The sequence below is a fragment of the Branchiostoma lanceolatum genome, chromosome 3 (assembly GCF_035083965.1).
Source record: "Branchiostoma lanceolatum isolate klBraLanc5 chromosome 3, klBraLanc5.hap2, whole genome shotgun sequence".
NCBI classification, from domain to species: domain Eukaryota; kingdom Metazoa; phylum Chordata; class Leptocardii; order Amphioxiformes; family Branchiostomatidae; genus Branchiostoma; species Branchiostoma lanceolatum.
The window spans coordinates 8558371-8586343 of NC_089724.1; the positions used below are offsets into that span (position 1 = coordinate 8558371).

At 41.1% G+C, this 27973-nt stretch overlaps 1 protein-coding gene and 1 long non-coding RNA gene across 3 annotated transcripts; one reads left to right on the plus strand and one right to left on the minus strand.

Annotated features, from left to right (window-relative positions):
* The first annotated feature begins 103 nt into the window (after positions 1–103).
* On the plus strand, positions 104–27964 carry LOC136430029 (synembryn-A-like). 2 transcript variants are annotated; one of them, XM_066420254.1, is made up of 16 exons: positions 104–479; positions 762–809; positions 13523–13724; positions 14408–14477; positions 14749–14824; positions 15047–15099; positions 15545–15633; positions 18460–18569; positions 18843–18937; positions 19685–19838; positions 20308–20403; positions 20870–20931; positions 24533–24615; positions 24856–25009; positions 25627–25746; positions 26215–27964. In XM_066420254.1, exons 1-16 carry the CDS (start codon positions 393–395, stop codon positions 26345–26347), a joined length of 1632 nt encoding a protein of 543 aa, XP_066276351.1. In that variant the 5' UTR covers positions 104–392; the 3' UTR covers positions 26348–27964. The 2 variants fall into 2 exon arrangements, with proteins under 2 accessions (XP_066276351.1, XP_066276352.1); XM_066420255.1 differs by lacking the exon at positions 104–479 and adding an exon at positions 528–567.
* Positions 9725–12621, minus strand: LOC136430027 (uncharacterized). Its single transcript, XR_010754839.1, has 2 exons — positions 12323–12621; positions 9725–10907 (listed from the first exon to the last, which is right to left on the minus strand). It is a non-coding gene; the product is annotated as an uncharacterized lncRNA (long non-coding RNA).
* Positions 27965–27973: the final 9 nt, after the last annotated feature.

Below are 27973 nucleotides of genomic sequence, written 5' to 3' on the forward strand. Positions count from 1 at the left end.
ATTGGTTGCCTTCTGACTAGGTCTATCTTATGAACCAATCACGTTATACATAACAAAATCTAGATCTCAATCGAAAATGGCCAGATTTAGGGGGGAGTCACTAACTTTTCTAAAGGGTTTTGCGTTCAATTCATTTCATCATATTAGTCTTATAAATTGATTATTATTGATTTTTTGTTATGCTAACATTGCCCGTACCAATATCTATCCCAAAATGTCTCTTATTTTGTTCTAAATGATGATTTATAAAACAAAACACATTCTAGAGGGATAGCCAATGGTTTGTCCAGGAAATTATGTTCGTGTGTGAAGCACTGTAATAAGATTGAGGCCATGAATATCTGATAGTTGTGTCGCAAGAAAATCGGACCAAAAATCTACTTAACACAAAAATGGAGGGAGTGGACTCAGTGGTGGGAGTGTTGAAGCGGGGAGACCAGGCGGAGATCTGTCAGCATCTCCAGTCATTCAACACACAGGTGAGGGGAGGGGGGCAGCTGGTGAGGGGAGGGGGGCGGCGGCAGTGTTTGGAAGGCGTGTCTTTGTTTGTTGTGTGTTTTTATGAAGGTAGGGCGTGTGAAGCAGTTGTATTTTCTTTCCAGCATGAAGATGTATAATAAAAGGTATAAGTCCGGTAGGACTGCAGGACGCGTCTACATTTATAATGGTATGCATGTTTACTTTGGAGAAGATTATCAATATCAGTGACAGTGACATTTTTGATTGACAGCTAAATGTACATTTCACTGTGTTTCTTCCAGCATGCAAAGACGTTTGGTTTCCCAGATCTACAGCAGGACAAGAGGAAGGTCAGTGCCTGTTTAGCTTACATCACACATTAACAATTTGTATCGGATCCATATTTGTTGCTATGTATATCATATGCACATTGTACTAAAAGTAAAACGGCTGAAGATATTATCACAATACAAGTAACAAGGTGATGAAATGAAAAATTAACTGCTGTTGTTTGTAGTAAATTGTAACGTTACAGTCAGACTGGGTATCAGCTCTATAATTTAGGAGGTTCACGATTAGTAAGTACGCATGCACAGTGAAATGCTGTTTTGTGAGTAATTGTCAAAGGTGAAGGCCCTTAACTTGTAAACATTTCATGTCTCAACCATTGTCTTCATTATCATAATTACCTCTGTGAAAAAAGAAGCCGTCTAAAATGTTTGGACGCCGTCTAAGAGCGTTTTGGTGCGTCGGAGCCCGTCCCAGGCCGTCTGTCCTGTCAGAAACGGCGGCGGACACGTCGCGCGCGTTCAGGCCGTCCTGCCCGTCTGTTAGTTGGACGCCGGGGCGGCCTTCCTGGACGCTGGAAACGTCAGAAACAGCGTCGGACGGGGCTATAAAATAATTATTCACCCGACGCTTCCGCCTGTCGTCATTTCTAACGTGTGAAAAGCACGTTTTCGGCTTCTGCACATGCGCAAATTTGAGCGGTAGTTTCGATTTGACCGTTAACTGTTGCAGACCATTTGTTCAGTCAGTGCTCGTTTTGCTGTATTTTTTGGCCCATTTCTTGGATTTCGCGCACTTTTGGAGGATGCAATTTACTTCTAAAAGCAGCTGTATCTTTCTACAACATCCGGGGTTTGGTTTTATTCCGGTGACTGAGTTTATATTGCCAAAGAAGACGTCGATTGTGAGAAGAATCATGATAAGAACATTATTTGCCGTGGCGGGCCCGCCGCTGCGATCTTGGTTCGAACAAGGAGGTGGTTCGAAAGTCAACAAACTTCCGTCGGCAGAAAAAAGGGATATCACCAAAGAAGCTGAGTTTTATCAAGCTGGCTGAGTTTATATTAGTGGAGACTGGTAAGTGAACAAGCATTTCATGTTGATGTTTCGTTACAATGATACAAAGGCAGATCATTTCCGACGAGGTCTCACGGTGCCCTCCCCACTTACAAAAGAAATGATAAAATAGGATGTTGCAATTAAATACCACGGGAAAAAAAGGCACATAAGAATTGTAGAATACCTGTTTACAATATCTGTTGTTTTAATAAACGATGAAGATGCTGTGAAAATGTATATCTAGACAACAGAAAATGATTTCAACCCACCAACACGCGGCACGTCTGACAGAATCTTACCGCCCTTCCGACTCCGATTACGGGGTAGCAATTATCAAACTGAGGATCTTGTTTGGACCCCACAAAATACAAATAACATAACGATACTGTAGAATACATATTTAGAATATCTCCTGTCTTATTTTTAGACTCATTGTGCACATTCATGAGACAATAGAGAAGATCAAAAAATTTTTTAAGAATTTGCACCCACCCTTGATGACTTGTGCGCGCCCGTCCATGTCAATCAAACTTTCAGCCGGCGCACGCAGTCAAACTTCAAAGGCCGGATTGAATTTCACAAAGCTGCGCCGCTGTGTTAAGCAATGTTTTTTAACCGCGGAGCAATGTTATAAGAAATTCGTTTAATTTAGCTTCCAGTCTGACAGCTCGGAATGTGGTCTAATCTGCCTATGTCATTAATCACGCCGTCAGCGGTCCTGCGCAGGCGTACTTCTCTTGACCCCAAGATTTGACCCCAAAATCCAAGATGGCGGACGGACTGTGGGTGTTACGCGCCGATTTGAGGCACAAGACATGGTCACGTAAAAACTCAATAGATCTCGCACGAAAGGCCAAATCATGCATATAAATGTGTCCCTGTAATGTCAAGAAGCTATCTAAGCTCCTGCGATACACTTGGAGATCCAAATATAATTTTCGAACGAGATTTGCACACTCAAAGTTGGCCCCAAATGAGCCTTCTTGTGTTAAATTCTGTCGTAGATTTCGCACTGCATGGGGGTTTCCGTGCTACCGTTTCAGCATTATCAGGCGTAATTTACTTCCGGGTCGTAGCAGAAGGGCTTGCGGCCGAACACGGAAGTGTGGTCAATCTTCACGTTCTATCCAAAGATATGTTAGAATACTTTTCTTATTTTAGAATTTGTCATGCAGTGCAAATTAACAAATGTAACCGGCTCCTTACTGGGCGCCCAGTACGGAACAGACGACACCTACCGGGCATACGTCACCTAAAGTGCCTGTGCTCGCTGCGGTAAGCTTGTACGTATATGCTCAGAAGCAGTTGAGACATAGGGGGCTGAGTTCCGGGAAAAGTTGGAGAAGCCCAAAGAAGACGGTGGCTTCGGCACTCTGGAGGCAACCTTCATGAAAGCAGACCCAATTCTAAAATGAAAGAATTTTCCGATTGACGTCCGTGCCTATATGGGTGTACACACGCCCTTGAGAAAGCAAGGTTGAAATTGGGTCTATGGAATGACCCAATTCTAAAATGAAACTTTTCCGTCCTACGTCCGTGCCTATATGGGTGTACACACGCCCTTGAAAAAGCAAGGTTGAAATTGGGTCTATGGAATGACCCTATTCTAAAATGAAAACTTTTACGTTTGACGCCCGTGCCTATATGGGTGTACACACGACCTTGAGAAGCCAAGGTTGACATTGGGTCAATGGAATGACCCAATTCTAAAATGAAAACTTTTCCATTTGACGCCCGTGCCTATATGGGTGTACACACGCCCTTGAGAATGCAAGGTTGAAATTGGGTCAATGGAATGACCCAATTCTAAAATCAAAACTTTTCCGTCCTACATGTACGTCCGTGCCTATATGAGTGTACGCACGCCCTTGAGAAGGCAAGGTTGACATTGGGTCAATGGAATGACCCAATTCAAAAAAAGGAAAACTTTTCCGTTTGAGTCCGTGACTATATGGGTGTACACACGCCCTCGAGAGGGCAAGGTTGAAATTGGGTCAATGGAATGACCCAATTCTAAAATGAAAACATTCCGTTTGACGTCCGTACCTATATGGTTGTACACACTACATTGAGAAGCCAAAGTTGAAATTAGGGCCATGGAATGAAACAATTCAAAAATCAAAGACTTTTCTGTCCTACGCCGTGCTTATGTTGGTGTACACACGCCCTTGAGAAGCCAAGTTTGAAATTGGGTCAATGGAATGACCCAATTCTAAAATGAAGTACTTCTCCATTTGACGTCCGTGTCTATATGGGTGTACACACGCCCTTGACAAGCCAAGGTTGAAATTGGGTCAATGGAATGACCCAATTCTAAAATAAAAACTTTTCCGATTGACGTCCGTGCCTATATGAGTGTACACACGCCCTTGAGAAGACAAGGTTGAAATTGGGTCAATGGCTTCTCAAGGGCGTGTGTACAAATTGGGTCAATGGAATGACCCAATTCTATAATAAAAACTTTTCCGTTCGACGTCCGTGCCTATATGGGTGTACACACGGCCTTGAAAAGGCAAGGTTGACATTTGGTCAATGGAATGACCCAATATTCTATAATGAAAACTTTTGCCGTTCGACGTCCGTGCCTATATGAGTGTACACACGCCCTTAAAAAGGCAAGGTTGAAATTGGGTCAATGGAATGACCCAAAATTCTATAATGAAAACTTTTCCTTCCTACGTCCGTGCCTATGTTGGTGTACACACGCCCTTGAGAGGGCCAGGTTGAAATTGGGTCAATGGAATGACCCAATTCTATAATCAAAGACTTTTCTGTCCTACGCCGTGCCTATGTTGGTGTACACACGCCCTTGAGAAGCCAAGGTTGACATTGGGTCAATGGAATGACCCATTCTACAATCAAAAACTTTTCTGTCCTACGCCGTGCCTACGTTGGTGTACACACGCCCTTGAGAAGGCAAGGTTGAAGTTGAGTCAATGGAATGACCCAACTCTAAAACTTAAACGTTTCCGTCCTACGTCCGTGCCTATATGAGTGTACACACGCCCTTGAGAAGGCAAGGTTGACATTGGGTCAATGGAATGACCCAATTCTAAAATGAAAACTTTCCGTCCTACGTCCGTACCTATATGGGTGTACACACGGCCTTGAAAAGGCAAGGTTGACATTTGGTCAATGGAATGACCCGATTCTATAATGAAAACTTTTCCGTCCTACGCCCGTGCCTATATTGGTGTACACACGCTCTTGAGAAGCCAAGGTTGAAATTGGGTCAATGGAATGACCCAATTCTAAAATGAAAACATTCCGTTTGACGTCTGTGCCTATATGGGTGTATACACGACATTGAGAAGCCAAAGTTGAAATTGGGTCTATGGAATGAACCAATTCTAAAATGAAAACTTTTCCATTTAACGTCCGTGTCTATATGGGTGTACACACGCCCTTCAGAAGGCAAGGTTGAAAATGGGTCTATGATATGGAATGACCCAATTCTAAAATGAAAACTTTTCCGTTTGACGTCCGTACCTATATAGGTGTACACACGGCCTTGAGAAGCCAAGGTTGACATTGGGTCAATGGAATGACCCAATTCTAAAATGAAAACTTTTCCGATTGACGTCCGTACCTATATGGGTGTACACACGCCCTTGAAAACGCAAGGTTGAAATTGGGTCAATGGAATGAACCAATTCCAAAATGAAGTACTTTTAAGTTTGGGTGTATACACGACATTGAGAAGCCAAAGTTGAAATTGGGTCTATGGAATGAACCAATTCCAAAATGAAGTACTTTTAAGTTTGACGTCCGTGCCTATATGGGTGTACACACGGCCTTCAGAAGCCAAGGTTGATATTAGGTCAATGGAATGATCCAATTCTAAAATTAAAACTTTTCCGTCCTACATCCGTGCCTATATGGGTGTACACACGCCCTTGAGAAGGCAAGGTTGAAAATGGGTCTATGGAATGACCCAATTCTGAAATGAAGTACTTTTAAGTTTGACGTCCGTGCCTATATGGGTGTACACACGCCCTTGAGAAGGCAAGGTTGACATTGGGTCAATGGAATGACCCAATTCTATAAACAAAGACTTTTCCGTTTGACGTCTGTACCTATATGGGTGTACACACGCCCTTGAGAAGCCAAGGTTGACATTGGGTCCATGGAATGACCCAATTCTTAAATAAAAGACTTTCCGTTTGACGTCCGTGCTTATATTGGTGTACACACGCCCTTGAGAAGGCAAGGTTGAAATTGGGTCAATGGAATGACCCAATTCTAAAATGAAAACTTTTCCGTCCTACGCCCGTGCCTGTAGGGGTATGAACACGCCCTTTAGAATGCACGGTTGAAATTGGACCAGTGTATATGAACAATCCCTGTAGAGTGCAAAGTTGAAACCGCTTCAAAGGATCGCAACAGTTCGGACATAAAAGAATTGTCCGTCCTAAGTGGGTGTATAACCAACGAGGCATATGATAAAAAAAGTCAATCTTCCCCCATGACCTCTATAAATTACACAAAAGCCACTAAGAGTGCAAAAAACATTCCGTCCTTATAGTGTACGACCGTAAGTTCCTAACAATGAAAACTCACACGTATGGAATAGAACTTACAAACTTTTCCAAACAAGAGTTTCCCGTCTTAAGTTAGCGGATAGAACCCGCTTAATAATGCAATTCTAAACGTTCTTAAGGAACGCTCTTAGCTATGATTTTCAGGGTATAAGAGCTGAAAACAGTGTAAACTAGAAAGTGTATTAGGACATTATATACAATGTCCTCGTTCTATTGACGCAATTTAACCTTGCCATCTTAAACCCCCGTCACAAATCAAGAATTAAGCTCGGCCAACATGTCGGCGAGCTCCAAAAGGGTATTTTCGGCCGAAGGACGGTCGACGTTCTGTCGATTACGCGGGCTTCGGTCGATTTTTAGAAATCAAATTGATCCAAATATGCTCGGGCGATTTTGAAATTCGGCGAGCTTTCGGCGATCTACGAATTCGGCCGACGCTCGCATTGACGCCGGCTTAAGGGCGTGTGTACACCCATATAGGCACGGGCGTCAAAGTAAAAGTTTTCATTTAGAATTGGGTCATTCTATTGACCCAATTTCAACCACGCCTTCTCAAGAGGGTGTGTACACCCATATAGGCACGGACGTCAAACGGAAAAGGTATCATTTTAGAATTGGGTCATTTCATTGACCTAATTTAAACCTTGGCTTCTCAAGGGCATGTGTACACCTATATAGGTACGGGCGTCAAACGGAAAAGTTTTCAATTTAGAATTGGGTCATTTCATTGACCCAATGCCAACCACGCCTTCTCAAGGGCGTGTGTAACGTTACACCCATGTAGGCACGGACGTTGGACGGAAAGTGTTCCTTTTAGAATTGGGTCATTTCATTGACCCGATTTTCAACCTTGCTTTGTCAAGGGCGTGTATAACCCATATAGGCACGGACGTCAAACAGAATAGTTTTCATTTTAGAATTGGGTCATTCCATTGACCCAATTTCAACCTTGCTTTCTCAAGGGCGTGTGTACACCCATATAGGCACGGACGTAGGACGGAAAAGTTTCATTTTAGAATTGGGTCATTCCATTGACCCAATGTCAACCTCGCCTTCTCAAGGGCGTGTGTAACGTTATACCCATGTAGACATGGACGTAGGACGGAAAGTTTTCTTTTTAGAATTGGGTCATTTCATTGACCCAATTTTCAACCTTGCATTCTCAAGGGCGTGTGTACACCTATATAGGCACGAGCGTCAAACGTAAAGTTTTCATTTTAGAATTGGGTCATTCCATCGACCCAATTTTAACCTTGCTTTCTCAAGGTCGTGTGTACAACAATGCAGGCACGGACGTAGGGCGGAAAGTTTTCTTTTTAGAATTTCCATGGACCCAATTTCAACCTTGCTTTCTCAAGGTCGTGTGTACAACAATGTAGGCACGGAGGTAGGACGGAATGTTTTCATTTTAGAATTGGGTCATTCCATTGACCCAATTTTCAACCTTGCTTTCTCAAGGTCGTGTGTAAAACAATGTAGGCACGGAAGTAGGACGGAAAGTTTTCCTTTTAGAATCGGGTCATTCCATTGACCCAATTTTCAACCTTGCTTTGTCAAGGGCGTATATTACCCATATAGGCACGGACGTCAAACAGAATAGTTTTCATTTTAGAATTGGGTCATTCCATTGACCCAATTTCAACCTTGCTTTCTCAAGGGCGTGTGTACACCCATATAGGCACGGACGTAGGACGGAAAAGTTTCCTTTTAGAATTGGGTCATTTCATTGACCCGATTTTCAACCTTCATTCTCAAGGGCGCGTGTACACCCATATAGGCACAGGTGTCAAACGTTAAGTTTTCATTTTAGAATTGGGTCATTCCATCGACCCAATTTCAATCTTGCTTTCTCAAGGTCGTGTGTACAACAATGTAGGCACGGACGTAGGACGGAAAGTTTTCCTTTTAGAATTGGGTCATTCCATTGACCCAATTTCAACCTTGCCTTCTAAAGGGCGTGTGTACACCCATATAGATACAGACGTGAAACGGAAAAGTATTTTAAGTATGTTATAGAACACTTACGAAGTTTTGCTAAAGAACAGTATCAAACCTGTCTTAAGTTGGCGGGTATAACCCGTTTGATAATGCAATCTTAACGTTGTCAACGGAACGGTTTTAAGTTATAATTCGGAGGGTATAAAAGCCAAAAGTTTTAACAGTATAACTAGAAAGTGTGCCAGAACATTATATACAATGCCATCGTTACTTTAAAACGTGTACTGGGCCGCCTCCTTGCGCGCTTCCCGCCCGAACACAGTCAACTGTCATCAGAATCAACACGAAACATTTCTTTTGCTTTGTCTTGCCAGTATTCTGCGTCACGCTGAGTGTGACCCGGAAACAGTGGAGTGTCGCCCTCAAACCACATGCCGCGAAACCCCCATATGGTGCGTTCTTGGTCCGGAGTGTAATACTTAAACCATAGGGAAAACCTTGGAAAATGGGTCATCTTTAACTCGAGCAATCTTGCTTCTTGGAGAAGTTTAGATACCCCGCTTTATTGCAGGGGCTTGAGGAACGTCTTGACATTACGAGGACACATTTATATGCATGATTTGGCCTTTTGTTCGAGGACTATTGAGTTTTTACGTGACCATGTCTTGTGCCTCAAATCGGCGCGTAACATGGAACGCCGATCTGAGTGCTATGCTTCCTATATCAAGTCCTACGGAAGCCACGATATGTCAATCTGAGCTATTATACATGTATGTGCCCCCGTTATTTTGAAAACTCGGACAACCGCGGGTAAGCCAGTTGAGAAGTCAAAAAGTAGTTAAAAACTAGATTTGTCCCGTCAAAGTTGACCCACTTGGCGAACTTAGTATGAGAACGCTACGGTCCCCCGGCTTACTTACCTGTCTCGCAAATATCTTCTGCCAGGTTACCGACGGGACGTATGATTTCTGATTTGTTGACGTGAAGTGGAACGTTTCCAGTTCTTACAAGTGTCATAACTACGATAGAGATTAGAGATGTTTTCGACAGTTTTTCACGTGCGTACGGGCTGCCTCGCGTTGGGCCACGCTACATTTATGGTACTTGTACGTTGTCAGTTACGAAGCTGAAATAATTTGTTTGGATGTCGCAAAATTACAACCAAAAAAAACTAATAATTCAGCCTTTTACGGACCAATTTGTTTGTTTAATTGGTTTACGATATTTAGAGGGGCACTTATATAAGCCGACTTGTCGGACTATCTACACAATACACGACCACGCACACTTTGATTTAAATACCACTCGTAAACACATATTGTTGTATACAGCTTCACTCGCATATCTCACAAGACAAGACAACTAAAAGACCTCCAGGTGGAAGGGGCCGTGGAAGGGGTCGTGATAATCTATAGAAAGACATGTGACATCACAGCAGGTTAGGTGCATCAGAGGAGAATATCTTTATATACATGAACATATTGGCACCTGTCTCAAAGGAGAATATCTTTATATACATGAACATATTGGCACCTGTCTCAAAGGAGAATATCTTTATATACATGAACATATTGGTACCTGTCTCAAAGGAGAATATCTTTATATACATGAACATATTGGCACCTGTCTCAAAGGAAAATATCTTTGTACACAATGTAACATGAACGAAGTGTTAACTGTATCAAACTTCAAAGTAGAATATCTTTATACAGTGTGTACATTAATATGGTGTTACCTGTCTCAAAGGAAAATATCATTATATACCAGTACATTAACATGGCGTTACATGTCTCAAACTTCGTCAAAGGCAAATATCTTCATGTACATGAACATAGCATTACCTGCACCAAGTCTTACAAGTCTCTTGAAGTAGGTTGTTCACCTAACTGTTTATAACATGAAGTTACTTTTTGCAAATATACATATATATCAATCAACTTGCTTGTTGTGTTGTGTTGTCACAATGTTCAGCTGTATACTGCCATGACTATATTTACATCAAAGACAGCATGTTTCCACAAAATACAAGATTAGAAGTGAAACATCAAAGTTGACAAACATTGTCTAACTTGACTGAACTTGTGAAGAAAGTGTACCACAGACACCGATGAAATGTACAGAACATACCATATCAATTCATTTCTACATGTCTATATGACAATAATAGTTGACAAAACCGCTTACTTATTTATGTACTACCAACACATGTTGTGATAGCCTGACAAAAAACATGACAGATAGAAATATATGTCAAAAATTGCATGCTTTAACAAAGCACATGAGTATTACACCTTAAAATCACAACTCAGTCTGACCTGCATCACTTAAGACATCTAGCTGTAAAGCACACTGGATATTGTTTTGGTCAATGGCTTCATTTTGAACTTCAAAGTACAGTTCCAACAAGTCCTCTTTCTTGTCAACATAGTACATCTTCACATCCTCTACTACAAACTGTACAAACATCTCTTTTATCTTCTCGACAATATCAGCTTATTCCAAATATGTTAGAAAACCCCTCACTAAATGACGAACACGAATACTCTCTATCTCCAACAGCATGTCCACACAGGCGACACTTTGTTCTCAGCAGCCCTATGTGGTCATCCTCCAGTTCTTCATCTACAAATACAGTAGACTCCAGCTATTTGCATTACTGATAATAGCATATTTCGGGGATATGCATAAAATTATGAAAACCCAAACCATTTCCCATTCACTCCATTATAAATAAAATGGCATAATTGCATTAGCCATTTTCGCATACTCCTGCTATTTGCATAAAATAATGCCAATGGTAACAGGTAAAACTGGTTGAACATGTCAAAGTCACTAACTCTTATGGATCTTATGCAAATGTCATTCAGATGTAAATCGAGTATGGATAGTTTCTATGGTTAGACAACACCATAGGAACTGTTATTGTCCTTTGTGTTTTGAAAAAGCTGTAGCTACTCCATTGTCATTTGCTGTGATAGGATTCAAAAGAATATAATTGCCAATTTTTCGCTAAGTTTGCCATTCTTTGCACTCAACATGTGTAAATAAACTGATGATATGCTTATGAATTCAATATGATACATGTTGTATAACCTGGGAGTGAGTGAATTTGACAGAAAGTGTGTCTGTTTCCTTCAAGTGCCATCCTAGTAACCACTACAACCCCCTCCCCTCTCAGTGCCACTCATTTTGTCCCCTAGGGTTAATTGACTACTCCTTATAATTGCATAAAATACACTGGCAAATCAGTTATGCAAATAAGCGGATTCTACTGTACAATGAAATAGGCAAAATAAATAAAAATCAACAATGTACCAGTATTATTACAACAATCAATCAATTATTAACAAAAATATCTATAATTCAAGCATTTTTTTGATCCAGGACTAACAAAACAGTAGTTTACTATCCATAAAAATTGGATGTAATCTATATAAAATATCATGAAATCCGGAAAATTAATCTGATTTCTTTTTTTATTATTGTCACAAAGTTTATAAATATTCAAGACAATCACCTCGGCGTAAAAACGTGGAACTACGGCGCTCTCATAATACGGGAAGCTATTTCCTATGGACATCAGCGATTTTGCGCCCCCCTCCCCAACCCCGCTAAAACAGTTAATATCGTAACATCGCCCACTTCAAAATCATCAACAATTCTTCCACATAAATACTAACGGCTGAAACCCATGTAGAAAGATAGCAGAGGGTCTATACTATTCAGGAAAATTATTCATTTTTCTTAAAAACATAGCGTATTGCAACTAGACAGACATTTCTCCGATAGAACCGGTGCTCTATCGACCCAACCGCCATAGAAAAACATACGGAGCAGGCGACTCGAGGCACGAAACCTTCGAAATTCAAAAACATGAACAATTTTTGCAAGACAAACAACCAGAAAACAAAATGGCGCCAGCGATAGCTGACCACGTCAACAATGACAGAAAATTGCTTTGGATAACCTAAAGTTCCCTAAAAATGTGCAGTTAGACCAGCAAAATTACCAAGAAAATGTGCAATGGGAAGTCTTACCTGATGTTTCGCCCGCCATTGCCGCCAGGAAAGAGCGATTTCGGAGAGATTTGTGCGACGAAAAAAGCACTTGCAGACTTGTCCCTTTGTTCTGGAGGCTTCTGTTAGGCTCAAAGACCTTGTTTGACCTCTGAACTGGGCAATACCAATGAATAAATAGGGGAGATAGAAGGGAAAAGTCTAGAAATCGACTGCACCAGGCTCTGGCGGTAAAATTACGTCATAGCCGAGCGGACGATCTGATTGGCTGGCTATTGGCGTCATGGACATAGGCAGATTAGACCACATTCCGAGCTGTCTGAGGCCATGGCGGCCGTGGGTGGTCTGCTACGCCAGTCTGGCTGCATACTTTGTAAGTTTGTTGCCCCAAGCGGCCATAAAAATCAAAACCATGTCCGGACGCCGTCAGAAACCGCGTCTCAAAACGGAGCAAGCATGCGCACAGCAGCCCGGATTAGCACCGGAAAATTGACGCCGTTTGCGTCCGTCCCTGGGGGGCCCACGCGGATGCGGTCCAGGACGTCTGGGACGTTTTCTACGACGTCAACGACGCCGTCAAACGAGCCAATCTAGACGCGTCCGTGTCAGAAGCGCCGTTTGCGCCCGTCCCTGGCGTCGTTCGGCGCCCGTCCCTAGCGTCCCCCGGCGGCGCCTGGAACCCGGCGGGGAGCCCGCGCGGACGCCGTCCAAGACGTCTGGGACGTTTTCTACGGCGTCAACGACGCCGGCAAATGAGCCAATCTAGACGCGTCCGGCGTTTTTCAGGCCGTTCAGACCGTCCAAGACGTGTCATCAAGGGATTTACAACCCGTCCAAGTCGGTCTGCAGTCATAATTCAGGACGCATCGAATTTCAGTGGACGCCCGTCACAGACGGCGTTCGGCCGTTTGGGACGGTTTCATTTTCACAGAGGTAACAATGTGTATTGTTTATGTCTCAGCGGCCTTCCCCATTGACATATTTAACACACAGTGCATTTCGCTGCACATGCATATACTTAAAATCTTGAACCTCCTTTAATATACAATGTATAATGTATGGCATATACTAGTAGTATCCAATTATTGATTGGTTTGGCTGTTCAGCACACACAGCCATGGCTGTCCAACTAGCCTGTGGCTATTACAAAAAGATGACCATATGTTACACACTGTTTACTGTGCAGCTGCAGTTCAAATACTTCAGATTTTAAAATTTCAGGATCTTGTATCGGCAATCCTCGAGGTACTAAACAAGGACATGCAGCCATCGTGCTATGCCACCTGTCTGTCAACCATTCGCATCCTGAGCCGAGACAAGGCCTCCCTGCAGTTCCTGGCCAAACCACCGTGTGTCACCACACTCCTGAAGCATGCCGGGATGGACGGAGCAGAGGCTGTCCTGGAGCTGCCAGAAGATGAAGGTAAATCAATGTTTATAGAATATAGCGTTGTAACATCTACTAATATAATTCCAACAGGGTACATATTTCTGCCACCCCGAAAAGATAAGTCCAAACAGATCTCCAAGCCATTTACATCCCCCAGTATAATTATATGATGCACTCATGTGTGTTTAAACTGTGCATACCTGGGAGATGCTGCACTAGAGATCTCTCAAACCCACTATTTTTCAAAGTGGCAGATTTCTGTAAGTTGTATCCCAGCAGATTAATGAAGGACACTTATCGTATTGGTATAAAGCCTCTATCTCACTGAACCTGCGGCACGTTTGGCCACCTCGCTACAACTAGGCAATTTGACAGAGCTCTCAATGAATTTCATGGATAAAATACTTTTAGCCTAAATATCTTTTTAGGCTAGGGTGTTTTGTTGTCTTTTTAAGTCATACTTCAATGCTTGTACGTTTTACATGATATTCCCAATATAAATTCAAGGGTAACACAAATCCAATTTAGGACGCAGTGAGGCTGCCAACGTGCCGCAGGTCCAGTAAGATAGGGGCTTAAGCACTTGTTATGTAAACCAATGCATTTTGGTACAACACCCTGGGTGTAAACATTCAAGTCGTTGGCTGTCTTTGGTATCCACTTATTCTGTCATGCTATGCAGTGATTTTGACAGTATTTTTCTTTATTTTCCACAGTGATGGCAGAGGCAGAGAAGTGCCTGTGTAACATCATCTTCACAAGTCCTACTGCACAGAGACTCTGCAGGTCCGGTCATAGTTCAGAGTTAAGATATACTCATTGAAAGTATTAAAAAACAGAAGGAAAATACATACCAACAGTTGAACAGGAAGAAAGCAGTACTAGTATTCACACTGAGCACCAACCTAGAATTTGCCGTAGTACTTTTCTCAGGCATTTCTATCATTATGTTTTGTTTATACTGTTGACTGTCTGTCATTTAATCATCTATGTTAAAGATGAAGGAATGATAATTTGTGCCCCAGATGATGACTTGTTTGAATGTTGACTTGTGCAGCTCTAATGGCTGTGTGGAGGGTGTGGCTGGTAGGTTGAAGTGCATCTCAGACCCCCATCTGTCCTATGATGTCAAGGTAAGACTGTGATCCTTTCATTTATAGATGTGTATCCAGTCAACCCTAGAATTGTTCTCAGTTGTGTACAGCTATATTTTTTCCATATAGACAGATATTGTTGTGTCATTTTTACTTCAGGTCATCAAGTGTTAATTATGACATTTCAGAAGTACTTCAAAGGGCCCTCTGGCAGTTAGAAATAAACATTTAATTCACTAACCATCTTTTCTCTTTATGCAGCTTTTTGCTGTAAGGCTGACATTCCTTCTGACAGCTTTGTGCATCGACATCAGGTGGATATTGAATCTAATTTTGGGCTACATGTTTCAAGTTCTGTTTCATCTTTTTGAATTTTTACATCTTATCTAGAATTACAACAAAAATAACTTAACATCTCCTTAAACATTTTTTTGAAACAAAGTAATACATGAAGATGTCATTTTACACATTGAGATCATTGCAGGTACAAAGGTACATGGCATATGTAATCTCCAAGCAGATCTATCGGTGGCACGGCAGTATGAAAAGGGCCAACCAGTATCCAAAGCCACCGGAGATCTGCCATCATTGAAACACGGAGGAGCATTTCTTTTCAAAAATGGTGTTATAGCCCCTACTCATTGCCTTATAAAACTCCGATGGCTTTGGGTACTCGTTAGCCCTTATGCCTTGCCACCGATATATCAGATTCTGCTTGGAGAGTAGTACTCAAAAGGATTTATTGTTTTCTTCTGTCAGACAAAGACTTCAGGTTGAGTTCAACGTCCCAGCACTACTGCTGTCAGCCATGGAACACACTCTGGGTGTGGAGAACAACAGCACTCTGGGTATGTTTGGATGATTTCATTGGGGTAATGTGGCGTAACGGCAAGAGTGTTCAGCTCAGAACCCAGCGGTCCCAGGTTCGAATCCTGTCATGTCACTGATCTTCTCTTGGGAAAAGCACTTAACACCACCTTACTTACTTCACTCAGGTGAAAATGAGTACCGAGTTTTAGTTCAGGGCTCCAGACTAACTTTTAGGCCTAGGAGCACTGTGCTCCTAACTCAAAAAAGTTAGGAGCACCAGCAAAAATCTAGGGGCACCACTACAAAAAGTTGGAAGAACAAGCAAAAGTCTTGGCTATACCAAATAATACTCCTATTAATCAATGTTATACGTTAACAACCGGGAATAAAGTATTTGAATAGATCATAAAAGATAAAAACCTACATTGATGGTGCAGAACAATTGGCAATTCAATTCATTCAATACCTTCCTACATACTGATACTTGGAACAAGGCAGGTAATGATTCACATAACCTTGAATGATAAATAAATAGATGACTCTAGAACTTATCTATTGGGTTCATGACCAAAACAAATAAAGTCATATTATCACATAGGTAGATGGCGTAGACCAATCAGAAGCCTCCATTGCCCACAATAAGTGGTCTGTTATCACGCCATAACACACCACTTATTGACGTCATGTCAGAACACAACCGTTCCGTTTTGTAGAGGGGGTATCTTTTTGATGAATCTTTTTCTTAACCTTGTTTAAAAAATCTTTATAACCGTTGCATTTTGTATAGGGGGTATCTATTTGATGAATCTTTTTCTTAACCTAGTTTAAAAAATCTTTATTGTCTTAGAATTCCTAAAAATTTCCTTAGATTACATGAAAAAGGGAAAACAAATTTAAAATTTCCAAAAATGTTCCGCGTGTTCCATTTGTTGTTGGCCAAAGAAACCATGTTCTATCTAAGGTTCCGCGCGTTCCATTTCCTGCTGGCCAAAGAACCTGTGTTCTAATCAGGTTACCTGAGGTCATGTTGCAGGGAGATTCTTCAATGATAACATTTTCTGACTGACCTGAAACCGACCCTCCTATCCTGTGTGGTTGAAATAAATAAATCAGGCAACAGTTGTACATATTCTTCATCATCTTCTGTTAAAAAAGGACAAATGTGAATTCTGAAATGCATTCTTAATAGTATAAGGGATCTATGCGTCCAACAGAAATTGTCTACTCTGATATGCGTCAGTTTGGATAAGCTATATGATAATAACGTTAATGACCCGCCTCTTCCTCGGTGTATATGGTGTCATAACGCCTGGCCATGTGCTATAACCACCTCATAAAACCACCTCGTTCGCTTCGCTCACTTGGTGGTTTTATTCGGTGGTTATAGCACATGGCCAGGCGTTATGACACCATATACACCTTGGGGCGGGTCATTAACCCTTAATTCCATAATTTGAAACTTCACTGCTGGCATCAAGTTCAACATTTTTACTGGCATTTCTTTTCTTTTTACCCTCACCCTCTGTCTACAGATAATCCAAAATACTTTAATATCCTTACAATTCTTGCTCAAAATAGTATCAAAAATGATCTGTTTGTGCCGACCCAGTCAAATCGGGAACTTCGAAACGCGTAGTTCAAATTTCGCGCGTCAGGACCGCGCGGCGCCGTCATCCAATGACAGGCAGACCGCATGGGGAAAGCTTTGTGATTCGCCGCTGTGCAGTATAGACAGCAGCAGAATGAAAGTACATGCAGCACCATAACAACGGGCAGGTAATGAGCTTTGAAATGATACCGGTGACAAAAGGAAAATTTGATATTTTTTTAAATAAAACTCCACATGAATTGATTCATCAATTTTTGATCGTAAAAATCATCGCTTGAACAGGTATAAATATGACCGCAGGAAACAAGCCTTTCATTCTGCTGCGGTCTATTTTTTATAAACATCATGGCCGCCATTGAAAACAGCGAGCGTCCCGGCGAGCGCTCACTTTCATCGACAAAGTTTTGGCGTTTGAAACATTTTACAAAACAAATACACCACAAAGGAGAGAGACTTATATCCTTTATTTCTATGGGTAACTTTGCCACTAGGAACGGATAGTTTTTGTACCGCGGGTGTGGGAACATGATAGAAAATGCACCGACAATATTCGCGGTAGCATTGGAATACCTATATTTTCGGCTTACCGCTTAGTTCTGCAGCCATTATCCTGGCGCAGGTCTTAATTTTGGATTGTCGCACCGTGCGACCGTGATTTTAAATCTAGTCGCATTCTCAAGAAACTGGTCGCATACATATTGTGTGCGAGTCGCACTCACGAGCGCTGTTAGTTAGAGGTGTCTTCGGATAGGACGTTAAATGGAGGTCCCGTGTTCGAGGAGAGCCACACCTCGAGCACGTTGAAGAATCCGCCACACTTATTGAAAAGAGTACTAGCACGGGTTCTTCCTGGTGGATCAAATCATAATGATTCCGGTCTAAAATGGGGTAGGGAAGTTCCCATGATCATAACCCCTGCTTCGCCTATTGAGTCAGTTACTTAGTTAGACAAGCTTGCCTAAGGTTGATGTTTCTAACTTAGGGAGAAGAGACGCTGCTTCAGTGAGCGTTAGTTCAGTGCCCAGACGTGGTCCATGTGGCCTTGCACTGAGCAAACTTGTTAGCAAAAAAATGACATAGGTGTACTGTATGTACATAGTATAACATGTACATGTTTATAACTGTTGGTTTATCTTTGCAACTGTTATATGTATTTGTCATCAGTGCATGCCATCTACATGTTTGTAAATTGCCATTACTAATTATGATATCATTCGTTTTTAAAGTTGATTAATTTTTGTCTCTGCTGTTACAGGTACTCTAGAAGGTGTGGTCCTGACTGATGAACAGGTGGACCTTCTGTCGGAGATCCTCAAGACGATGTTCAATGTCACACTCACTGGACAAGGCAGGCAGCTAGACGAGGTTAGTGGTCATTGTTTTTTCATTGTCTACTGTCACAGTTGTGAATGTGCAGATTTGTAACTTTGAATGCTGTTTTTTAAAATATTATTTTTTGTAATAAATATTCTTTAATTTTGGGAAGGTACCACCTCCCAAATTTTGTAAAACTTGAAAATTAATAGCTTTGTCTTCTCAAAACATAATTTTCATGTCTTTGTAAATGACAGTCTTCTTACATTTCCAAGTTGAATTGTGGTTTCCTGCTCATGCTGTCATTCCATGTATTGTCACTAGGAGGAGCTGGAGCGGTACAAACAGATGACTGCTGTGTGCAGATACATGCTGATGTGTCGGGCATCGAGTGAAGCAAAACAAGAGGAGCTGCATAAGTAAGGAACTGAGTACTTTTCAGCTTTTAAGCTTTTACCTCAGATTTCTTAGGCACTGGAATGAAACAGATGTTTTGAAATAATCTTCGGTGAGCTAAGAAGAAAGTATACTCCATGTTTTTTTTTAATAATTGGATGTTTAAATAGTACATATGCTCCATACAAAAGATACCAAAGCAACTGGATATGTTTTGTAAACAGTTAGATTTTTAAAACAGCATCTGCTGTCTTTTGTCAGAAACTTCAAAAGGCAGTGGATGCTGACCAGACTTGGGAAGACAGCGAGTGTTGTCTGTAATGTCTGACTGTTCACAAAACTTATCCAGTTACTGCTGCTTATTAATAAGTAACTTTTGTATTGAGTATCTCATTACCTAGACTTTTAGCTCTTTACATGTAGTTTGGAGTGTTGTGTGGTCCTAGCTAGGGGTGGATACTGGTACTGTGTACCGTTACAAAACTGGTATTTCTTGCTGGACAGGGAAAAAAAAATCAGTGGACCAGTTTTTGGACCGATCAGGAAATACCACCAGCAGGCAGTCACATTTGATCATAATTTGTAGGACTTACAGTTACAGAGACCTGTACTTGTGTCTCGTTCTCCAAAATATGATATAGTACTGCTGCACCAGACCTGAACCTGAATTTTCTGTACCGGTATCCACCCCTAGTCCCAGCCCTATACTACCACTACCCCATGGGATTTTAGTGACAGGCACACATATCTGACATGACTTCCCTCGACAGCCACACCATCAACCTGCTGACCAACATGCCCAGGAGCTGTCTGAGCGAGGTGATCGTCCGACAGGGTGAGCGCGGTGTGGGGACAGAGTACGACGGCTGGAACATGGATGCCATCATGACCATTCTGGACTTCTTAGAGAGAAGAATAGACCAGGTAGGACTTTGATACTGTAGAATCCACCCTGTATAAGGGTGGATACCGGTTCGCCTGACCTGATTCTGACCTGTATACATGTAACATCCAAGAACAGAGTCCCCAAAACCTGAAAGTCCAAAACCAGAGTAAAAAAAATGTCAGTCTTAATTCTCTATGCTTGATATTGGTTTCATAAAAACCAAATATCATTGTCAACTAGACAGGATCAGGTCCAGGTTCTATAGCCTCTAGACCTAAACCTGGACTTGGACCTTAGTAAGTGGAACCAGTATCCATCCCTAACACTGTATCTATCTATCTAGACTAAGTGGCTAGTTTTTAGAGGGAGAAAACACAGAAAAGTTGGTGCATGGGGATTTTGCTGAAATTCTTGCTTGATAGAGGTTAGGTATCCCGTTGTTTGTGTGCAGGAGGTTATGCCATAATTGATTTTACTTTGAAAATTTAAAGCTTGATTGTTTTCCAGAACAAACGTCTGTTGGAGACCCTGTCCCCTGTCCTGGCCTGTCTGATCGCCATCTCCAGAGCCGATCGCAACATCAGGAAGTTCCTCAGAACTAAGGTGAGGGGATCATTAACCTTCTCCCTGCTGCCTAACTCAGAAACCAGTGCAGAATGGGGTGCCAAATGGCTACTTCAGTATGTTATTGTTAACCTCTTATGTACATGTACATCATGTCATGTAGTCTACATCATTTGAATATACAATGTCCTTGTTTGATATATTGCATGAGCTCATTCTAGTTATGCATTATCCGTTATGAAAATGTGAAATAAGTATTGTAAAACCTGTACAAGTGACCATCTCTGTATCAGGACCACCTGACCAATGTGACCACTTTTGGTGGTCCCAAGACAATTTTTCCCATTGACAAAGGCAGGAAGTATCCTGTCTGTAAGTGATCACCTGTCTACATAGGCCAGATTTAATCACAGTTTCCTTAGTGGTCTTCTTACGCAGGTACAACAGTAGTTTTGCCTACAGTATTTATTCCATTCGTAATATTGCTTTATGTTTTATTGTGTAGGTTTTACCCCCATTGAGAGATGTGGAGACATTACCGCAGGAGGGGCCCAAGTTACGCAACAAGTGAGCAAACTTTCATTCTTTTTGTTGCATTTCATCAGGTATTTTAGGGCTTAATCTAAACAGGGGAACAAGGGCGCTGCACCCCCATGCCCTGACCATGTTGCCCCCCTTAATTATTGAATGAATGAATGAAAGACCTTTATTGTACATTTATGCTTAAACAAGCTAAGTACAGGTCATGGTGATAAGCAAAGGACTACATACAGTGGTGATAATATAACGAAATATAATGAGATATCTTACTGTGTCTAATAGGACTAATCTATACTTGTCTACTGTTTACAGGTTCGACTTCTTCTCGCTTCATAAGGCAATTGTAGATGTATGTAGATATGGAACTCGTAATACATGGTTTGTTCAGTTTCATTATAAATAGGAATTTTTCAGTGCTGTTTATATATTTAAAACTAGGGAACTTATCTGGTATATAAGTATAAAGGATATTTCTCTCATCGTTATATAATGTACATTCCACAACAAAATGTCTTTCGTCCTCAATTCTATCTAAATTACAAAATTGACAAATTCTTTCTTGCAGAGGAATGCGGTTGTGTCTGCCCTTTTCAATGTTCAGTTTGTGTGAACTTATCCGAAGTTTTGTGATTGCTGTTTTGTGTCGAGAGTTTGTAATGTTTAGATATTTCTCCTCGTGGTAAGTATTCTTAAATAATCTGTACGTTCGTAATTTGTTATTGTTTCGCATTTCTGTTGTAAAATGTTGGAAATACATATCTTTCAGACGTTGGTGAATGGATGGAATAATCTGAGAAGAATTTAAAAAAAGATTCTGGGGTGAATGCCATACATAGGCAAAACCACATTCCTCAAGTGTCTTGCGGACTCCCGAAGCCCAGCATTTAGCCCCTGATGTATCTAAATCAAGTTGACACAAAAGGGCGTCTGCTGAAAGGCTGTCAGCTGGCACGTTCTGGCGTATTCTAATATAGTGTTTTATAGCGTTCAGGGAAGCTTCTAATCTAAGGGGGTATCTCCCCAATTCCACCATCACAGCTAGATTACATGCAGACTTGGGGACTTTTAATGTTTGTTTGCAGAATTTTAAGTGAATGGCTTCAATTGGGGATGATTTTGGACTTTTGAAAGATCCCCAGATTTCAGACCCATACAACAATATCGGTTTTACACATGCATCAAAGACTTTGTTTTTAACGGAAATTGTAGGATCGGCTTGGTGAAGAGATTGATTGATTCCAAAGAGGGCTCTTGAGCCTTTGCTGTGTAAGTATTTGTTGTTTGCCTTGAACGTGCCAGCTGAGTTTACAACAATACCCAAATAACAATAGTTTGTCACAACATCTATAACATTATTACTAAACAAGAAATAACAGTCTTTAGGCAGACGGCCTCCCTTTGTAAAGACAATTACTTTCGTTTTCTTGAGATTAACATTCAAATGCCATGATTTACAATAGTTTTCTAATTTGTCTAAAGATGTTTGCAGTCCCCGTTGGGTTTCAGAGAAAAGCACTAGGTCATCTGCATATAATAAACAAGACACTTTCTTATTATGTAAAGTAGGAGGGTTACAAATACCATCATCAAACGCATCTGCTAAATCACTTATGAATAGATTAAACAATGTTGGACTCAAGTTACAGCCTTGACGAACCCCACAGTTAGTTACAAAAGTTTCAGTTAGACCTTGGCTAGTTTTTACACAATTTGTTGTTTTGGAATACATGTCTTTAATAGTAAGCAAAAATTTACCCCCTATTCCAAGTTTATTCAATTTCAGCAAGAGACCCTCTCTCCAAACCGAGTCAAAGGCCTTGCTAAAATCTACAAAACATGCATAGAGTCGTTTATTCCTGCTTAGATATCTGCTTACTAAAGTAGACAATACAAAAATGTTATCAGTTGTTCTAAATTTCTTTCTAAAACCGGCCTGTTGGGGTTTGAAAAGGCTGTAATGTTCTGCATAGTTAACAAGACGTGTATTTAAGATAGATGAGAATAGCTTTCCCAGACAACTAATTATTGATATTCCCCGATAGTTGTCTGGGAGCGCGGTGTCTCCAGATTTATGAATAGGGACAATATGACAACGTGACCATTCTTTAGGATAGTAACCATTTCGTAGACAGGAGTTGAAGATATGTAGAAGTGGTTTCTTTAAAATAAGCTTTCCGCATTTTAGCATCTCATTTAAGACCATGTCGTCACAACTTGATTTATTATTTTTCAAGTGAGATATGGCTAAGTCCAATTCTTTCTCTGTTATGGAGGAGTCCAATATGGAGCTGTCCATATTTGGGACAGAAGGAAGACAAGTGTCCACGGAATCAGTGGCTGAGGCGTCTACATTACTGTTGTTATCTGTTGAATGTTTGTTGAGGTTACTAAAGTGTTGTAGCCAAGTTTCGTCTGAGATTTGGTTGCTTACAGGTGTTTTTTCTGGTTTTAGCTTGTTTACCAAGTTCCAGAAAGCAGTTGGGTTAGTTTCTCTAAGGGACGATAGCTGGTTCATAATTTGCTGATGAAAGTCACGCTTTTTCTTTTTAACCAGTTTCTTGTATTCTTTTTTTGTTTTAAAGAACCTTCCTCGTATTTCTGAGTTCAATGGGTTTTTTTCAAGTAAGGAAGCCAAGTTTTTAATTTCACGTTTCATTTCCGTGCAACTTTTGTCAAACCATCGTTTGTTTTGTTTTTTTCGTACATGTTTTCTTTTTCTTTTCAGACTCAAGCATTCATGGCCAGCATCCCTCAACAATGAGCTAAATTCAGAGACAATGTTTTCAATTTGATCTGGGGTGGCTGCATTGTTGAGATTTTCGTGTGAAATAGCATGTAGCCTTTGTAAGATGCGAGGTTGGCTTATAGATTGGAAAAAGTTTTTGGCTGATGTTTCGTTCCAGCCAAATCGTTTAGGAGCTGGTCTAACATTACAGGTTTTATGTTTTTCCTTAACACGATGTCCAGCAGATTTGGAGTGGATAAACACCGACAACATACAATGGTCAGAGAACATATTTAGGGGATTGACACGAAATAATAAAATGTGTTTTAAGAAGGATTGGCTAGAGAGCATATAATCGACAGTGCTACTACCGTTTGGTTGATAGCAAGTAAACTTTCCTTGGAGATCACCTGCTACCCTACCGTTTAGTATTGACAGGTTAGCTTGGATACAGAGGTCACAGATTAGTCTACCAAATTTGTTTGGGGGTGCCTTGTCCATATGCTGCCGGTCCGAATTGAAGTTTGAATTTACAATTTGATTTGCGTCGTCATGAATATCATTCTCGACATAGTCATGCAGATCACCGAAACGAGAGTTAAGATCTATACCCTGGACAGCAGACTCTCTGACAACCATAAAATTCAGATTGACCAGGGATGCTACTAGGTCACATGTGGCCACAGCCTTCAACAGTGACCTGTAATTTTGCCCCTCGGGAAGCCAAATAATGCTCCCCTTCCACACCATCCCCAGCTTAGTTGCTCCGCTCCCTCACAATGCTCTCCATTGTAATTGTTTTCTAGAAAAAACCCTTAGGTATGTGATGACATTCTGATATTGTAGAAAAATGTTTGATTTCTTCTCTGTAAGAAATTCATAAAAGACAGTTGTATTTTTCAGGTGTGTTCGTCTCATGACCTGTGTAGTGACAGAAGTGAAGGAGGCAGCGGCAGAATTTCTGTTTGTTCTCTGCAAGGAGAATGGTAAGAGTTGGAGTGTTTACAGAAATACATGTACTACAAACTGTATGTCCACATACTGACATAGACCAGATTTTATCAGTCCCCTGAGTGGTCTTCTTGGGCAGTTTTGATTGTAATATATAAAACATGAACACATTGAAAAAGAAGGCAAATCTATACACCATTTCCTGCACTTCTTTTGGCGAATCTTCACTGTTGTTTGTTTGTGCCTGTTTATCAAATGGTTGTTGTTGTTGACAGTTGACAGGCTGGTGAAGTACACAGGATTCGGTAACGCGGCGGGACTGCTCGCGCGCCGCGGCCTTCTTGCCGGCGGGCCGTCTTCTGGACAGGACAACTACTCCAGCGGCGATGAGGAAAGCGACACAGAAGAATACATGGTGGCCAGGGACAAGTAAGACCAATTATAGAAGTTTTAACCTTTGGTTTTAAGAATGGAATGTTTCTCAACACTCAAGTATACCCAGCTAGTTCTCCTGCAGAAATAGGATTCTGTGCAAGAGAGGTGACAGAAAAAAAAAAAAAGAACTGTCTGATCTGTGATCTGAAAAGAAAACTTGTCCTTACTTAGTTACAAAGTGAAGGCATTACTTTCATAATCTTTCCTTGTCCATCCCTAAAAGACATGTGCAGCCTGGTTACCATCCTCGTTAGTTAACACTGACTCCCATAAGTCTTATGCTATACATATTGTGCTGTGTATGATAGTCGTGCTATAAAGTTGTAATTCTTCTACATGTAAGTTGGTGAGTAGGAAGTGTGGGAGCCAGCATAGAGTAGCAAAAAGAGCTAGCTAAGAGGGTTCACAAAAAAAATAGTTACTCAAGCAACGGTAAAATTTTGAACCATCAGACGTTTCAGACAGCATCCACTGTTTTTCGTCAGTGATTAAAAACTGTAGAACCAGGTTTCATACCAAAACCTTGAATTGAAATGTTAATGAGGTGAAGACAATTTTATCCTAGAGGATAGATACTCTACATCCTGACAATGTCTGTGCTTGTCCTACAGAATCAACCCTGTAACGGGGCGTGTGGAGCCCGACAGACCCAACCCTCTTGAGGAGATGACAGAAGAGCAAAAGGAACACCTTTTCATGCAGCTGGCCAGTGACTTTGACAAGTTAACAAGGTACACACCCACACTCACACTTACCACACACACACAAGCACACATCATCATCATAGATGTACCCACACACACACACACACACACACACATGCACACACACACATGCATGCATGCAACCCACGCACACACGCACGCACACACACACATAAACACACATATACGATATTCAAAAGATACCCAACCCTAGTAGTTCTAGATTGTATCGATCTAGTGCACTCTATCCACATAATGCAATAACTGTTATGCTTGTGGTGAACTCTTATAAATGTTATAATAAAACAGATATGTATGAAATATATTGTTGTTTTCATAACTGGGTGTAGCTGCAATTATGCATGATTACAGCATACATTGTACTACAATTTTCATTGCCTCTGTAAATATTGATATATGTTAATACAATTCATGATTGCCTTGACTAATTAAAGACTAGTACTGTTTGATATCATGCTCTGTTGTGCCCTGTAGAGAAGGGATAGTAAAACCCACCATGATTGGCAGCGACGGACGGCTTCACGTGGTGGAGGGGGGCGTGGCAGAGATGGTGGCCCGCGCCCAGACTCCGCCCCCCGACGACGAAGAGGATGATGCAACAGAGTGATAGCTGTTTCCCGTCGTGTACCCAGGAAGTGTCCAAAGCTTTCATAAAATCAACTTGTTGCATGTGGGCTGTTCCATTATGTGAATCAGGGGTTGACAAATTTATTCCATGTTAGGGGATAGTGGGAGACCGGTAGCAAACAGTGTGGAGGTGTTAGAATTATGGAAAGAAAATTCCAACCTATTGTTCTGAAAATAACAACACTACCATTATTTTATAATGGAGCAGTCCAAGGCCAGAGTATGTACACATTGTATATGTTGTCCATCCTCGTTCACCAGGACCCTTCCGCTCCACGTTACATCGCTCGCAGAAAGGGCCCTGGTAACACGGGATGGCATCCATGGTTATTGCAGGTCGACGAGACTTGCTGATGAATAATTAATGAGCTAACCCTTATTTGGGACAAACGGCAGTTGTAGCTCATGAATAATTAATGAGCTAGCAGTAACACGTAACCTGATTGGTTGATAGCTTCCCAGCGTTCTTTGCGCGCTTGCTTCCGATGAGAGGAAGCAAACGGGTTTTAACCCCTCTGATTGGCTGAAGCTGTTTTGGTGGCGATATCGTAATAACCATGGATGCCATCCCGTGTTACCAGGGCCCTTTCTGCGAGCGATGTAACGTGGAGCGGAAGGGTCCTGGTGAACGAGGATGATGTTGTCAGTATACATGTATATATACAGTCTGCATGTATATACCAGAGTACTACACACTGTGTATAGTAGACTATAGTATAATTATTATTAAGTTATTGTTTAGCTAATGGATCAGTAATGGATATCACTTTGTATCATTCTGTTGCGTTTTCTATATGCTTTATAGCTGAATAATGTATATGTGGATGTGTGTGACTATACAGTGTATGACTTTGTGCATATATGTATGTATGTGTGTGTGTGTATGTGTGTGTGTGCGTGTGTGTGTGTGTGTGTGTGTGTGTGTGTGTGTGCATTCATTCAGTCAATGGTATGTTGTACTGAAATAAGACATTCCTTATTTGTGTTGGACACATGAATACTGTATTAGCCATGTGAAGTTGTGATTCCAAATTCATAAAGGCTAAGGGTGTGATTGATGTGTCTAGATGTACTCATATCACTGCCATGTTTAATATTTGCAGATGATGTAAACAAGCTCTAGTTTGCAGGATCAAGACTGACATACATGTAGTTTGTAAGACTAGCATCTATCCAGGACATTCAAGCTGTCCTTTAAAACAGTAACATGACTCTACAGTGGATTTCTGGTCTATAGACACTAGACTTCATACTAGTTTTTCCTGTAGATTATGTACTCTAACTTTTATATCAGAAGTGTGCCAAAATTTGGTCAAAGTTCTGTGATGTTAAAGACCTATTTATGATCCACTGAATTCTACATTTCTGCATGACACCATGTAGGTACTATACTGTTTCGCTACTGTTTCTTTTTCCTTGTACTGGTATTTCACTGTGGAATGCCTATTATTTAATTTTGACCACATGTTACAAAAACGACATGAAGACATTTAGTTGCTTGCTGCATGTTTTATCTTTTCCTGCTCAAGCTACAGTCCGTAGTACATGTACTTTACATCGTCGTCATATAAAGGAAATTAAAACATTTAAACATGTATTATTCAGA

Bases quoted from the DNA above. Each gene is read 5' to 3' on its own strand.
- LOC136430029 (XM_066420254.1), top strand. From the start codon at position 393: ATGGAGGGAGTGGACTCAGTGGTGGGAGTGTTGAAGCGGGGAGACCAG. The intron at 20,932-24,532 runs GTGAGCAAACTT...TGTATTTTTCAG, and splicing joins GGGCCCAAGTTACGCAACAA to GTGTGTTCGTCTCATGACCT. The intron at 25,747-26,214 runs GTACACACCCAC...TGTGCCCTGTAG, and splicing joins GACTTTGACAAGTTAACAAG to AGAAGGGATAGTAAAACCCA.